The sequence below is a fragment of the Scomber japonicus genome, chromosome 13 (assembly GCF_027409825.1).
Source record: "Scomber japonicus isolate fScoJap1 chromosome 13, fScoJap1.pri, whole genome shotgun sequence".
NCBI lineage: Eukaryota > Metazoa > Chordata > Actinopteri > Scombriformes > Scombridae > Scomber > Scomber japonicus.
The window spans coordinates 29,721,778-29,736,720 of NC_070590.1; the positions used below are offsets into that span (position 1 = coordinate 29,721,778).

The following is a 14,943-nucleotide window of genomic DNA, read 5'->3' on the forward strand; positions in this document are numbered from 1 at the left end:
AACTAAGTCTGTTCCTGTGAGCGTGAATGATCACTCCAAGTGATCGAACTTTCTTACTTTTACTGGAGTAAGAGTTGAATCAGTTCGTCTGCTTTTACTAGAGTCTTGTAGAGTATCTGTAGTACTGCATACTACTCAGGCATGACTCAGAAGAACAAGCTTGCACTTTTTAATCATAGTGCGTTGTGTTAATTAATCTGCTGTGTTGTGTTTTACCGGTGCACAGCACGTGAACACACACCTGTGCATGTTTTATGAGAGTAAACTGTCTGCCTATGTTTTAGTGAATATATTTCACCAATCTTCTGTGCTTTTTTATTTCTAAATAACAATATTTTTCCTGGTTCCCGTCATCAAATTTATCAGGAATCGGGAAATGGTTTTGATTGGATTTCCCGGGAATTCCCTTCCTCGGTCACGTACACAACACGCAACGCATGTGTCGGGATGTGTCGGGGAGGCAACCGCGTTTGAGCAGCTACACTTGGGTTTGAGTGCTGGCCAGCGGGGGACAGGGGAGGGGGGACATTGGTGCTTCAGCACGGTAGGGAACAACTGGCCCTAGTGTGAGTGTAGTCTGTTTCAGCGCAAAGGATACACCACCTTGGATCGCATAGTTAATTTCATTCATGAATAGTTATAAACATCTGGCCAGCTCTGTGGATATAGGTGGATGTACACAAAATGCAAGGAGAATTAGGACATTAGGCTACACATGTATTGCTTACTTTATGTGACTAAAGTTAACATTTATCTTCACCTTATCATCTTTTAGTTTGCTGATGACAGTTTCAGGTATATTTAGCTTTTGGAGGAAAGAGAATAAATCTCACCAGAAACATTTCTGGTGAGCACGAGAAACCAAAGTTTTTTGGGTTTTTTTACCATGTCCCTTTAGGGCTCCGTATAATTTCATATATTTGGCGATTTTTTTAATCATTCAAATTTGGCAGGGTGGTTAACAACACACTTTTCTGTGGTATGTCAAACTCAGAACACATATTTATTCTTACTTTACACAGACTTTAAAGATTCACTTTAGAATGACATTGGAAGATACTGCAGCTCCTGCTGTTTCTGCTCACTGGTCTCAACCTGCTTCACAAACTATGGCTGAACGTGCTGTGAAAAGATGTTCTTCTAACCAGCCACTGGGGAGAAATGAACAACTGTCACATAACATGATTTGTGGGTAATGAAATCCTTTTTATGACTTGCTGCCACTCAGGGTTATTAAAGTGTTTTTTGGCCTTGTGCAGCTTTCATGTGGAGTTGTTTCTTATGAGTTTTTTTTTATATTAAGTCATGTATTTATCTTTTTATTTCCTCTACCCTACTTTGTTTTGAAGGTTTCCTGTGTTAACATCCTCCTGCTGTAATGTATTATTCTTATTTTTAAGCCATCCTGTAAAGCACTTCCTAAATTTGCTTTTACATAAAGTTTAAATGAGTCAATTGAGGCTTGACTTTAACTTATTATGTGGCAGAAAATAGAGGTAACCCATTTTTCCTTTATACCTGAGGATGGCTATGACTGACCTTTGGGGAGCCGGTGGGACTGGCAGATGGGGAGCGGATGGCGCCCTTCTGGATGAGGTCCAGTCGTGGTGGGACTGGGGGAAGGCCGAGGTGCTGGCCACAGTGGCCGGGGTCTCCTATGTGGGCTTTTCTGTGTTGGCTGACTGGGGAGGAGCTGGGAGACACCATGGGCGAGTTCTGCCGCTCGGTACAGTGCTGAGAGAAAAAAAAGCAAATAATCAGTCGTTAATGACCAGCTGCTGACAAAAAACAACATCTGTAAAACATTTACTCTCTGAAAAAACAATGACTATACATCAGAGGTCACTAATAGGCGGACCACAGTCTGGATCCAGATCCAGATGCCGTCATATCCAGACCCGGACCTGTAACTGATGAAATATTGAGGATTGTTACATTTTGTCTGAGTGTTTCTATTTTAACGGGTGCAGCTTCTCCAGCTATTACTGGACAGACCACTGTGCATACTAATAAATGAACTGTACTGTATTTATTTGACAGTCTACCATCTAGCCACTAGACACACATGCTGATGGAACTACAATGCAATAACTCAGACATTATAATGTTCTGGACCTTCACTTGAGGACATTCAAGCAAATTGAACCTCAGTGAATTTGAATTGAATACCCCTGGTATACAATATATCATATTTTCTAATCTGACTAGCAGTTGGTACAACAAGCTTTGACCTTCCTGATGTTGGCCAGTCCATTCATGACCAGGCAGTCCTCTTTATCTTCCTCATCGTCCAGCTCCAGCATGGGGCAGCTGTGCTGGTCCAGGAAGAAGCACTTGTTGCCCTCATTTCTTGGGTCAAAGGGATCCACAATGATGGGCTCTGTGCCTTTGATCTCACAACGACAGAACGGACAACCCTGGCCATCCGACTCCTGGAACAGATAAGGGAGAGAGTTAGCGTGAAATGGGAGATTTCACACACACACAGACACAGGTGTGCTGGTGACATTTATAACCCATTTCCAAACTATTATGATGAGCATGGCTTCACTGTTTGGGAAACATGAGGAATCACTGTTGGCTGTTGCTGCACACAGTGAGGATACACATGGTTAAAGCTGTGTGCCTCTCTGCTGCCCTGGATCTACTCTGTCTTCCCCCCATTTAAGAAAGAACTCTGACAAAATCAACTGGACACTTGTGTAGATCCTCTCCAGGGAAAACAGTTTTGCAACTTTACAGCATTCATTGGCTTTGCATACATATTCCACATGGCAGCCTCCTGCCAAACAGAGGTCATAAATAAGAAAAGAAAAGAGGTTTTGGTTTTCAGTGCATCTCTCTTCATTGACTTAGAGGCTACAATCAAAGGCAGACAATATTTACAGAGAACAAAGCTGTATTTGTGGCGGCCATATGGTTGGGGACTTGGCGGGGGACGCACCAAAGGCATGCTTGAAACTTAATCCTAATTGGAGTGGGTGGAGAAGGGAAGGAGTGGGAGGTTAAAAGGAAGGGAGCCCAGAGGGGGGAGGAGATGGTGTGATGTTCATGGACACTGAAGAAACCCTACTGTTCAGCAACAGACATGACTGAACTGACAAACTACAGCAAACTGCTAAACTTCTGCTGTGAAATACACAGAAGAAAGAAGTTAGCAACAGGGTGTTAGTACATTCTAACTCTAACACTGATTTACTGAGTTACACAAAACCCTTTTAGCATCCACGTTAGAGCTGAAAAGAAAGGTTTTTAAGATGGTTTGTTTTTTTCAGAATTTAGAAAATGTTAAATTGCTTTCTAAATGTTGACAGTAACTCTGTTTAAGAGACAGAATATTGACATATGGGGGCTAAATGGTGACTAATATTAAGGCCGTTTCCACTGCAGGAACTCTAGGGTAATTTTATGGGCCTTTGACCATTGGCGCGTGACCCCATAGCAGGAACTGCCTTAGGGGTATGTACTCTGTGTAGCCCTGAAAAATTCCTGGGTGGGGCTTGGGGTTGACTCGGTGCTGATTGGGTATTGTTATGCTTTTGGTGTGGCGCTCGGTAACGTTATGGTCAGAACTGTCACACAACGATTACATGACAATCGAAACTGTTGCAGAATGATTATGTCACCTCCAGAGTCCGTTGGGTCCTATCAAGGTCCTACTCTGCAATGGAGACACAACAGCTGAGAGGACCGAGTGAGAAGATGTTCCTGTAAAGTTCCCAACTCCTAAATTTTACCCGGAAATTCCTTAATGGATACGGGACTTAAGTTATGTTGAACCTGTTAACAAACAGTTTCTGCAGACACAGCAACGTTGTCATTCAGTTTGAGTTGTGTTTGTTTCCACCTGATGAATGTAAGTCCAATCTCCACTCTGCTTTCAGCTCCAGTTTGGTCATTTAGCTGCTAAATGCTTCACTAGCTAGTCACTAACTGTCTGTCTGCTGGAGTGTTCACTGGCTTTTTGTTTGTTTGTGTTTGTGTCACTATGGATTAACTAGTTACAACTTGCCACAATCATCAGTAAGATGCATTTCGTTACACATACAGCAGAATATCTATTGAAACCTACAGTCTGGTAAAAACACGACACAGAAAAGCCCCTGTGAATCATTCTGAGCTCTCACTACATAGCTAGAGTAAAGGGAACCCTTTCGTGTGCCCCCATACTCAACAGAGATCAAAAACAGTCATTATAAAATAGAAGCGGATGTGGAATTACATCAGCCAGCTGTGTGTGAGGAGAGCATTGCCTGTTCCATCCCAGCTGACTAATACACATAGCGAGAGGAAAGTCAGGGAACCACCACTGAGTCAACGACCCGAACCGAGCTGCGCTGGGTTAGTCACTGTCACAGGGGTAGGAGGGTTCCCTCTTTCTCTCTGACTCACACTTTAGCTAACGTGAAGGAAAATACTTCATTATAGAAACGCACACACACAAACACACACACAGACACAAACGCTGGCGGACGTCACTGACTGAGGTTGTGGAGGAGGTGGGGTCACATTGAGTTGTCATAACAGGAAGTATGACAAACAAACACTGTGAATGTGGGTGCTGCTGAATCCCGCTGTTTACAAAGCAGAGGACTGATGGCTGGAAAGACTGCACTCATTTTTCAGAGTAAAGCCACCCAAGAAAAATCTTTCCAGCTTTGTAACCATGAAACTAAACCACTGGAGACCTGCGCAGCAAACCCAACACTAATGTGTATGTGTGCTATCCAAAAAGTTGTGGGAGACGTTGAGTTTTTCTTTTTTCTTTTTTTTTCAAAATGAGTCTACAAAAATCTACAATCCATATAAGGAGATTGTATTATCATTTTTATATAATATCATGAGTCATGTGATGACTGACTGCATACTTTTCAGAAGACACACGTTTATCATGTGTGTAATGCCAGAGAAAATAAATCTATCTTTTAATTTCAACATTAATATTGTAATCCTATTCAGTCTGTGAGGTTATGTGTGTGTAAGTGTATGTCTCTGTGTCTGTATATAGCTATATAAGTTAATATGTAGCACTGTATGTGTACATATACTGTGTTCTTATGATTTGGTCTTATTGCATTATTTGTTCTTATTGTAAAAGTTTTGATTTCACTTATTTATACTGTTTGATCAACCTGATTTATTTTAGAAGCACTTTGTAAGCGCTGTTTGATGCTTTATAAATAAACGTTATCATTATAAAAGAAATACATTAGAAACTATGTAACATGTTGCTCATTTACACTACTCTGACTAATACTCTGCAGTGGAACAGCCCATGATAAATGGAAACTATTATAGACCTGTCTGAATGAGAAACAAAGTGCTCACAACTTCATGTAGAAAACTTGCACTCTCTGTCCTCTGAATCATCTTCCATGTCCTCCCTCGCAAAGCCTCCACTGCCAAACAACTGAAGCAGTTTGAAAGCAGTGTTGAGATATGGTTTGTATAAAATATCAAAATGTAATATACATAATACAAAAAAATGTTTTAATAAGCTGAGAACTATTCCAGTTAGAAATCAGAATGACGCCAGTGATTTGTTTCACTTGCGTAACTGATGTTAATAAATGTAAATATTTAACACTACTAATATGTCCACTGTCTACAAGACTATGACACTAACTCCTCTGACAGTGAGCAACAAAAAAAATTGTGAGTGTACGTTTTTGGGCTTGTTTCCAGGCCTGCAGAATGAATGTGAGTGTGTCCCTGCCAGAGATCAATAACATCAGGGTCAGTGCAATGCAGAACTGAACATGTGTGGAGAGTCATTGCAATGTCCTCACAACACATAGGAGGAGGAGGAGGAGGAAAGAGGTATGAAAGATGGAGGTGGAGAGGGAGGAGAGGAGGGAATCTCTGGACTTAATGCTAATGACTCATTAGAGGAAGGTAATTGCAAACACACTTTGCTGGCAAGGCCTCCGATACATGAACGAGCGCACAAGCACAATGAACACAGCAGTGTGGGACTATGTGCTGAGAGGTGCACACATTACAGGAAAACCAGCGCACAGCAGGAGACAGAAAAACACATGCAGAAACACTGGAATATACTGTGTGCACACGCTCTCAGTTTGCACTTCCGTTACTGACTGATATGTGGTAATTTGATTAGGACAGATGCAAGGACACAGGGAGGAAGTGAGGGAGGGAGGGAGGGAGGGAGGGTTTTCTTGTCCATGGATCTGTCACTGAAGGCTGAAAGCTGCTTTCATTATTCAGCACTCTTTGCTCACTTACATGCAGATTATTAATTATCTTTATTCTTAAAGATTAATTTAAAATATCACTGATGACTTCTTAGATGTGAGGCTCTGGTGATTTTCAGAGATGACATGATGACCCCATAATCTCCTGAGTACATGAACAGCAATTGTCCAAAGCCACACATGCACCCCTCTGTTCATATATTTGATCTCCAGTTGAGTTTATGCAGTACGGTTCATTACAATACCTGCCAGGCAGTGAGACAGGAAGTACACATGAGGTGACCGCAGGGTTCGATCTTGACGTCTTTGTCGTTCTCAGCGCAGATCTTACAGAGCTGGAAGGTGGAGCCCATTTCACAGTACAGCTCATACTGCTCCTGTTCAGGCAGAACAAACTCCTGTTAGTCATCAGTGATGCACGTATCAAACTAGAGATGAGAGCAGACACTAAAATATACACACAGCACAGACACACACTGTGACCCTAGTGTAAAATCTCATGATGTTTAAGGGACTTTTCCATCAGAGATATTCAATGAGCTTACATTATCACAGTTGCCAAAAAAGGGTTGAATGGTCTATTTTTCACTTCGCTTAGTCAGAGAGAAAATATATGTAACAATAAATAAATAGATCAAATAAAAAATCTCATGACAATCATCATTTATGTGATCAATCTGTAAAAACCTAATGATACTCCCTGACTTCCCCTGTTTGAAGTTCAATTCCCAAAATATCATATGAGAAATTCACAGCCATAAAATGCCAGCCTGTAATATTTGCATCACTTATTATCTGGTCAAAGTAGGCTCTACAACAGATGATTGACAGTTCCCTCTGGTCTGGTCTTTGCCTCCAGTTTTTAAACTGGAAAAATGTGGTAACAGCTCTGGAAAAATAATCAGGTTTCTGCCTCACTATGAACAAAAACACTACACTTTGTGAATCAATGTGAGACATGCAAAAAGCCACGCAGCTGCAGAATCATGTCTCATTTCACATTTGACTGAGCAGCCTGCTACATATTTGATCAGGTTCAATCAGCTGTCAGTAAATGTATTCCACACTTAAATATCACATTGAAAACTGAGCTTAAACAATGTATTCTAGCTTTGGGAGGCTAAAAAAAATCCCATCATATTTTCAAACCCACTTGTGTCACTTTGATGTGATCATGAGGTGTCGGCTCACATAAACCAGTGAGGTCAGGATTGTAGCTGCGACCATCAGGAAACAAGTAGCTGCAAATGAGACAAAAAGAATCATTTAAACAATGTTACAAAAGATAAAACACACAGCAAGTCTGTCTGAAATAGTTAGACATTTGAATTTACATGTAGTATGGTGGCCCCTAAGGATAAGTCATCTGGAAGTCATCTCTGGACCCATCAGCCTGATATGTTTTGTGCACATTGATGACTGTATGATCAGTGACCTCAATATTTATAAAAACTATTTTTATAAGACGATCTTTTATGAGCTTGTCTTAAAAATGAGACAGCTTAAAGAAAACTGAGACAATACAATACAAAAACACTTAGCATACAGTACATCTATAAAAAGAAAACCTGCACATCTGGTCGAGGTCTGCACTCTTGTAGTTGAAGTGCTGTATTATAGAGTTTTATTTATTATTTATTTATCCTGGATCCAGACTGACACAAAATATCAGCTATCACCAGATCACTACAACCTCTAAATAAAAAAACCTATGATGTAATTTAACAACATGTCTGTGTGCATGAAATAAAAACTAAAACATTACTACAAAAATGGCAAACTCTTTCCCACTTCATTTATTTTTCTAAAATTACATTTAAATCATTTTGTAAGTAACTGCTATGATTGACATTTGAAAGAACGACTGATGGGAACTTCACTTCCCCAACAGTCGCTGGGGTCTCCCCGCTTGATCAAAAACAGAGGGGCTTCAAACAGAACCCCCCTCTTCCTCCTCCCCCCTCCTCTCCACAGCTACAATGGACTTTCAGAAAACACTGCACTCCTTGAACACCCTCAGCCTTGTGATTGACGGTAGGGAGAAGCAAGATGTAGCACGCTAAAAGGAAGGAAAGCATGTTTGATTTGTCTGGGGGGGCGGGGGGCTGTCAGATTATCAGGTATGATAGGAACAGATGGCCTTGCTGAATGATTTGAAGCTCAAACACGTCCTCTTGTCTGGCTGAGACGAAACACGTTGTTTCATCTAGGAAGTGGCTTTCAGAAAAGAGTTACTCCTTCAAGAAGAGTCACACCTCGTTCTGCCACAACACAGTTAAAGTCTATGCAAATCAGATGTGGCTGACTCAGACACGCTTGATCGTTTCTCATTTGTACACAGCTCGAACACAGTGGAGAGTTTAACACAACTGATCAATATACAAAGAGCCACAAGAGCCAGAGACAGAGAGTGTGTGACAGGTTACGTACAAGCCCTCCCTGTAGCCATCGATGAGGGCCTGGAACAGCGGCTTGTTATGGGGGATGGTCTGCAGTATGTTGGCATCGTTGGTCACATAGCCGATAGCCCACTGGCCCAGCCTCGTACAACTCAGTCTGAAGATGTAACTGTCAGAGGAGAGAAAGAGGAGAGGACATCATTCATACACACACTGCAGAATAGAACATGTATAACTAATTCAAAAGTTTCCTGTAGTATAGAAGCAGGTAGCTGAGGGTCATGCAGAGGTGCCTTGAACCTGGATTCTCTCTGATGGCCAATAGGGGGCGACTCCACTACCATCTATGAGAAATGACCCAACTTCTCACTTACAGTTAACAGTTGCGTAATTACTTTGTGCTCTCAGTTGCAAGTTAGAAGTATTTTTCAATACAGCATGATCATTTAGTAAATGATGGTCCCTTCATGTCATGCTTAGGGCATAGCTACGTCGTGATTGACGAGTCGCTCCCACGGCAACAGCGTTGGATCAGTAATGTAACCGTTTAACTTCATGAAAGTTAACGTTAACATTTTGGTCGACTAAAACCATTTTCGGTGTTTGGTTGTAATAAAAAAAAAAACCTCTTAGGAGTACAGTTCAGTTTTTCTAGCCAGTACATTTTGTTTTAATGCTTTTAAACCTGTTTATTGCTAGTGAAAATGTTTTTTTTAGCAATTAGCATTATCATAGTATCTATCTATCTATCTTGTTTTCATTTTCTGTAGTTGCTCTTATTATTTATTGTATTTTATTTGTTGTATGTGTGTATGTTGGTTTATACTGTATGTATATATGATATAAATGACAGTGAGTTTATCTGTAATAAATGTTGCATTGCCTCACCTGAGCTAGTTTGCAACATCGATCTCTGTATTGGCTTTTATACAAATACACACAGCTCAACAGGAAGACTACTATAAACTGCTAAAAGGCATGTGATCACTCTACATGTATGTGTGGTTTAACATATCTCTGTTGTTTCTGATCAAAGTAAAAGTAAAACTGGTTAATAAAGTTTGTGTTTTACAAGAGACTCATCATACATTTCCAATATGGTGATACATATGGAATCAGGTATATTATCATTCAACACCAATTACTTTTGTACATAATGTTACTATTTTTTACCACTATTATTTGTTTGCTCTTTCTATTTTACTGTCCACTTGCTACTGCAATAATGTAAATGTCCCCTCTGTGGGACTAATAAAGGAATATCTTTATCCTAACCCTTGTACACTGTAAAATGGCATCATTCTTAGTGATGTCATGATAAAGATTTCGACCAGCTATATTGGTTGTTAAAGACCAGTGAGCAATCACATATTCATTCATGGCCTGCATATTGACTTTTAGCTGTGTGGTCTATAATCAACACTATTAACACATATACAGTATGCTATATGTTCAATATCCCCACCATCAGTTAACCTTACTGTACTCTCACTGCTTTTAGTAGCATATTGTAACAGTGAAATACATTATATCATAATGACTTTATAGATTCTACAGGATATGACAGTTAACAGCATGTTCCCATTTCTGCACAATGTAGGTACCCAATTTCCAAAATACTGAGAGTATAATATATTTCTCCTGTCCTCCACAGTACTCACTCTCTTGTTCTTTATAGTGTTGTTTTTGCCACTGTACCTACATTTAGGTATCAATAGGAAACAACAACAGGCTGTATGATAAAGTGTTACTATGTTCAGCCAGTAACAGCTGCTTCAGTAGATCATTTGTTTATCATTTGCTCACTTTTCAGGTAATGCTTCTGTCTTGTTCTCAGTCAACACGGAGCAGTGCATGCTAGTCTCAGCACTGATCCATCTGTACTCATGATAATGTCTGCTAAACACGTCAGCTACCTTCACAGAACTAAGTGTGTTGTCCCCTCCCCCCCCCCACACTTTAAACACAGAAGGTCTTCATAAGATTCAACATGGTTAGTCCTCATAATGATACACAACAGACTGGTTCAGCTCAGCTTCAGCACCAGGTTTCTTTAATCCACTATCCTGAGCTTTCTCATTTAGAAAGCCGACCGCAACCTTGTTACTTAAGTGCATGTAAACACGCAATGTTTCAAGAGTCATAACAAATAAAGCAGACTCTGATCTGCATCATTTGTACACAGTGGAAGTGAAAAGCTCCTTCTGCTGCACTGAAAACATCAAACTCACAGTGAGAGCATGGACTCACACTGTGTAGTAAGTCCTCAATAACTACTACTACTACTGTGTGTGTGTGTGTGTGTTTGCTGTGGGCTTTAGAGAGAGAGAGAGAGAGAGAGATAGAGAGAGAGAGAGAGAGAGAGGGAGAGAGAGAGAGAGAGAGAGAGAGAGAGAGAGACTCAAACATCTCAAAATGCATGGATTTATATCTAATTGTATAAAATTGTATTGTACTGTACTGATTATGAATTGTAATATTGTAATATGTGTGTACATATTTTGTAAAATGCTTTGGCAACAACACATTTCTGTTCATGCCAATAAAGCTGTTTGAAATTGAAATTGAAAATTGAAATTGAGAGAGAGAGAGAGAGAGAGAGAGAGAGAAAGAGAGAGAGGGAGAAAGAGAGAGAGGGAGAAAGAGAGAGAGAGAGACCCTGCATCAAAAGAAAAAGAAAAGATACAGAGAACACATTCTTGATCAAAAAGAGGCTTTTGGTGGTTAAACAAATAAAAGATGGACATGGAACCTTCTTTAGGACAGCTGTGGATCATTAAATGGACAGAACTGAGCAGTAAATTGTCCTTTAGATTTGCCTTATTACAGGAGGGACATTCTATTAACTTTTATTTATCACTTTTTGGCATCAATTCATCAACAGTCATATCTGTGCAATCCCTGGAATGAATGCTAATAGCCTTTTAAATATCCCCATAATTCAACTGCACAGACCTGATGTCGTCCATGGCAGCTGAATGACCACTGGAGGGTAGAACAGATGACATGATTACACCTCATCACACTTTGAGCATTAAGGAATGAGCCAGTGAAAAACAACGTCTGTGTTTCTATGCTGAAATATGAACTTTCTACCTTTCCGTTTCAAATGAAACGATGGGGCGACCAACAATGGTGCTTCTGCTGTGTCTTTAAAGCTTTATCACACAGGGATTTTCATGAGCAAATCACATCTGAATACAAAGAGAACAGCTCAGCACAAGATGCAACAATCTGAATGTGAATAAAGATGTGAAAAAAAGAGAAGGAGTAGGTATTATAAATGCACTCCAGCACAGCGCCGGGCTTACAGCGGAGCCTTGACCACCATATGATCCCACCTCCACTAGCAACAAAGGCACACAGCTAAATCCACCAGGGCTCAGACTGAGGGGAGATGTGGGAAGACAGTTTGAGAGTTTCAGTAATGCTAATAAGCTGTATTCTGCTACTGATTGGAAGAGTTGGCTGAGGACAGACAGTGTGCCTCTCTGTGTACAGACTGCAGTAATATAATACAATAATACACTGAAATAATGATGTGATATCTATACTTCATGTGATTGTTTGATTGAGATATGATCAATACATCTGAGGCTGACTTTTAATCAATCTATAACATCTGTCTTCCTATTCTCAACTGATTAAAGTGGATGCATAGACATGTGCGTGTGTGTGTGTGTGTGTGTGTGTGTGTGTGTGTGTGTGTGTGTGTGTGTGTGTTTGTGTGTGTAAGTGTGGGCGTGTTTGTGTGTTGAGTGTGTCTCTGAGTGAGTCGAAGGGGTAACATGTAGTGGCTCATCAGATATGACTGTCCTCCCCCACACAGCTGTGTGTGTCTGTGTGTGTGTGTGTGTGTGTGTGTGTGTGTGTGTGTGTGTGTGTGTGTGTGTGTGTGTGTGTTGGTTCATTACAATGGTATTTACATGATTCACTCAGGCATCAGCGTCCCTATACATTTGCATACTCAGACATACACCAGGCCCTTCCACGCTCACTTACACACACAGACAGACAGACACACACACACACACACACACACATACACACACGCGCTTCCTGTCCTGTTATTATCTTCTCTGCTCTACCAAGCCACGACGCAGGATGGCTAATCACAGGGCGTGCACGGATCAGCTCGAGGCTACACGAGCTGCTCTCAATAAATTAGCACTGTTGTTTAAGGTATTTTCTTTCCCCCACCAGGAAGCTGCCACGTGGACCTGAAGATTGGCACCATATCAAATATGACTTGTCAGCATTTGTTTCAGAGACCAGTGTGCTACTCAAGCTACTGCTTAGACACACACTGCTCACACTGCTGCTTTATTTGCAACAATTATTGTCTATAAGGAAGGATACAGTGATTCCAATGAGATTTGACTTTTCCAGCTGAAAAAGAGGTGCATGCTTGCTGTCAGGTTGCATCTATCTGCATGCTTTTTTATTACAATACAATATTACTTTGATATTATGAGCATTCAATTTATGGCAACGGATGAGATCTTTTTTTTTTTAATTTCACGCAGTATCTGCCTCTGCTTATGGGGGCTGTGAAAGATTCATTTTTTAGGATTCTGCTGCTGTTTCAATGAATCCAGGCCAGCTCCATTTCACTCACTCAAACAGACTCTTGTTGTCTGTTTAGGGATCATTTACACTCTACTGCTACCATCAGCTTTGAAACAAAGATATGACATGTTTTATAAATAAATACGACAGTAACAAGGAGCAGTGAGAGGGTTGCTTGGACTGTGGCTCAGAGGTGTGACAGTAAATCAGGACCTCTTTATGACACATTTAATCCCAAATGAAAGTTCATACACATTTGTTTTCTATCTGACTGATATCCATTGCCTTTGAGCCTGCAGCTTTTTCTCAGGCTGTTTGCTACAGGACCAAAGTCATAAATATTCATGAGCATATGTGCAGACCGAGGAAATCAATGGTTATATCCGTGAAAATTGGATCCTAAAACAGCATGTTGACTTTCAAACCTGGCTGTGCGTCGGCACACAGATAACAACCAGGAAGCTGCGGGTGTCTGGAGGGAGGGGTTCCAATAAGTCAAGGGTAAACAAATCCTCAGTTTTTACCTCCAGAAAGAGGCAGCACAGTGTTACTATAGTCCAACCCTCACATACATTTAAAGGCTCTATTTCTCATTCAGATTCTCATAAATGCACAATAGATTCCACAGTATCAGCAGTCAAAGCCACATCAAATTTGATTCTTTTATATGCAAGATGCCCCCTTTGGAAAATGATGATGTCACATGTTTCCATGCACCAATTGATCAATGTCATAAACAAATCTGATGACAGTTATGGGTTTTTTTTGTTTATGTTGCCACTAAGAAACCACAGTCAATCAAATCTGATCAAAGCTCACCCACACAGCCCTGATCAAAGATTAGAGATTGTTAGTTCAAGTCTTAAAGGTACAGGAGACTCAAAATCATGTCGGCCTATTTGTGGCTAAATGTCAATAATAACTGTTCATTGCTCACATGTTGTTTCTGTACATACATTTGTATCTACTTTGTTTTAGCACCCTGCTTGTGAACCAGATAATAGATTGTGTCTGATATGTCAAAGGAAAACGTTTGAGTTCAGTGTGGTTCTGTTGTTGGAATTTTGTGATTCTCATTAAAAGATAAGTTTTTCTAATTATTTTTTTTCTTGCCACTGTCACTGAGTGCTGCTCATGTGGGAATGTTGGTAGTACGGTTTAGACCTGCTCTATGTGTGAAGTGCCTTGAGATGACTTTTGTTGTGATTTGCTATATAAATAAAGATTGATTGATTGATTAATTAAAATAACAGTGATGTATACAGTTGTATGGCGAGGTTTAGACACTCCTTGACAAATAACTATAATGACAAATAACATGTTATTGTGATTTTTTAAATAAAAACATGTAAACACAGCCTCTCTAGTTGATGAGAAACATTAATGCATAGATACTACTTGTGTCATGAGCAACATTTTAAGCACCATAAGAGTTCTTTTCACAAGTTCTCAGACCTTAATCAGCTTGTTAGGCCTGAGGCAAGTCAACAATAGTCATTAGGAAATGTCAGCTGGTGCCAGTCTCAAAGCTTTACAAACACTGACTCTTCAATCCTTGTGCAAACACTCAGCAACCATGAGTTCCTCTAAGCAGCCGTGTAAATCTGAAAATGAAAGTTATTGATGCCAACAATGCAGGAGAAGGCTACAAAAAGATAGTTGAGAGTTGTCAGCTTGCAGTTACCACAGTAATGAAGACATAAATGTAATTAAGAGAAGGCTGTTTAGGGGAAACTGTGAGAGGTCATGATGAGAACTGG

The 14,943-nt window shown here is 40.3% G+C and overlaps 1 protein-coding gene across 1 annotated transcript in view; it reads right to left on the reverse strand.

Annotated features, from left to right (window-relative positions):
• The window catches only part of cblb (Cbl proto-oncogene B, E3 ubiquitin protein ligase), a 59,351-nt gene that overhangs the window by 13,381 nt on the left and 31,027 nt on the right, over positions 1–14,943 (reverse strand). The window contains exons 7-11 of the mRNA XM_053332038.1: positions 8,646–8,783; positions 7,369–7,456; positions 6,461–6,592; positions 2,232–2,432; positions 1,540–1,734 (exon numbers count right to left, since the gene is read on the reverse strand). Of these exons, the coding sequence (XP_053188013.1) occupies positions 1,540–1,734; positions 2,232–2,432; positions 6,461–6,592; positions 7,369–7,456; positions 8,646–8,783 (754 nt within the window). The remainder of the gene's footprint in view (positions 1–1,539; positions 1,735–2,231; positions 2,433–6,460; positions 6,593–7,368; positions 7,457–8,645; positions 8,784–14,943) is intronic.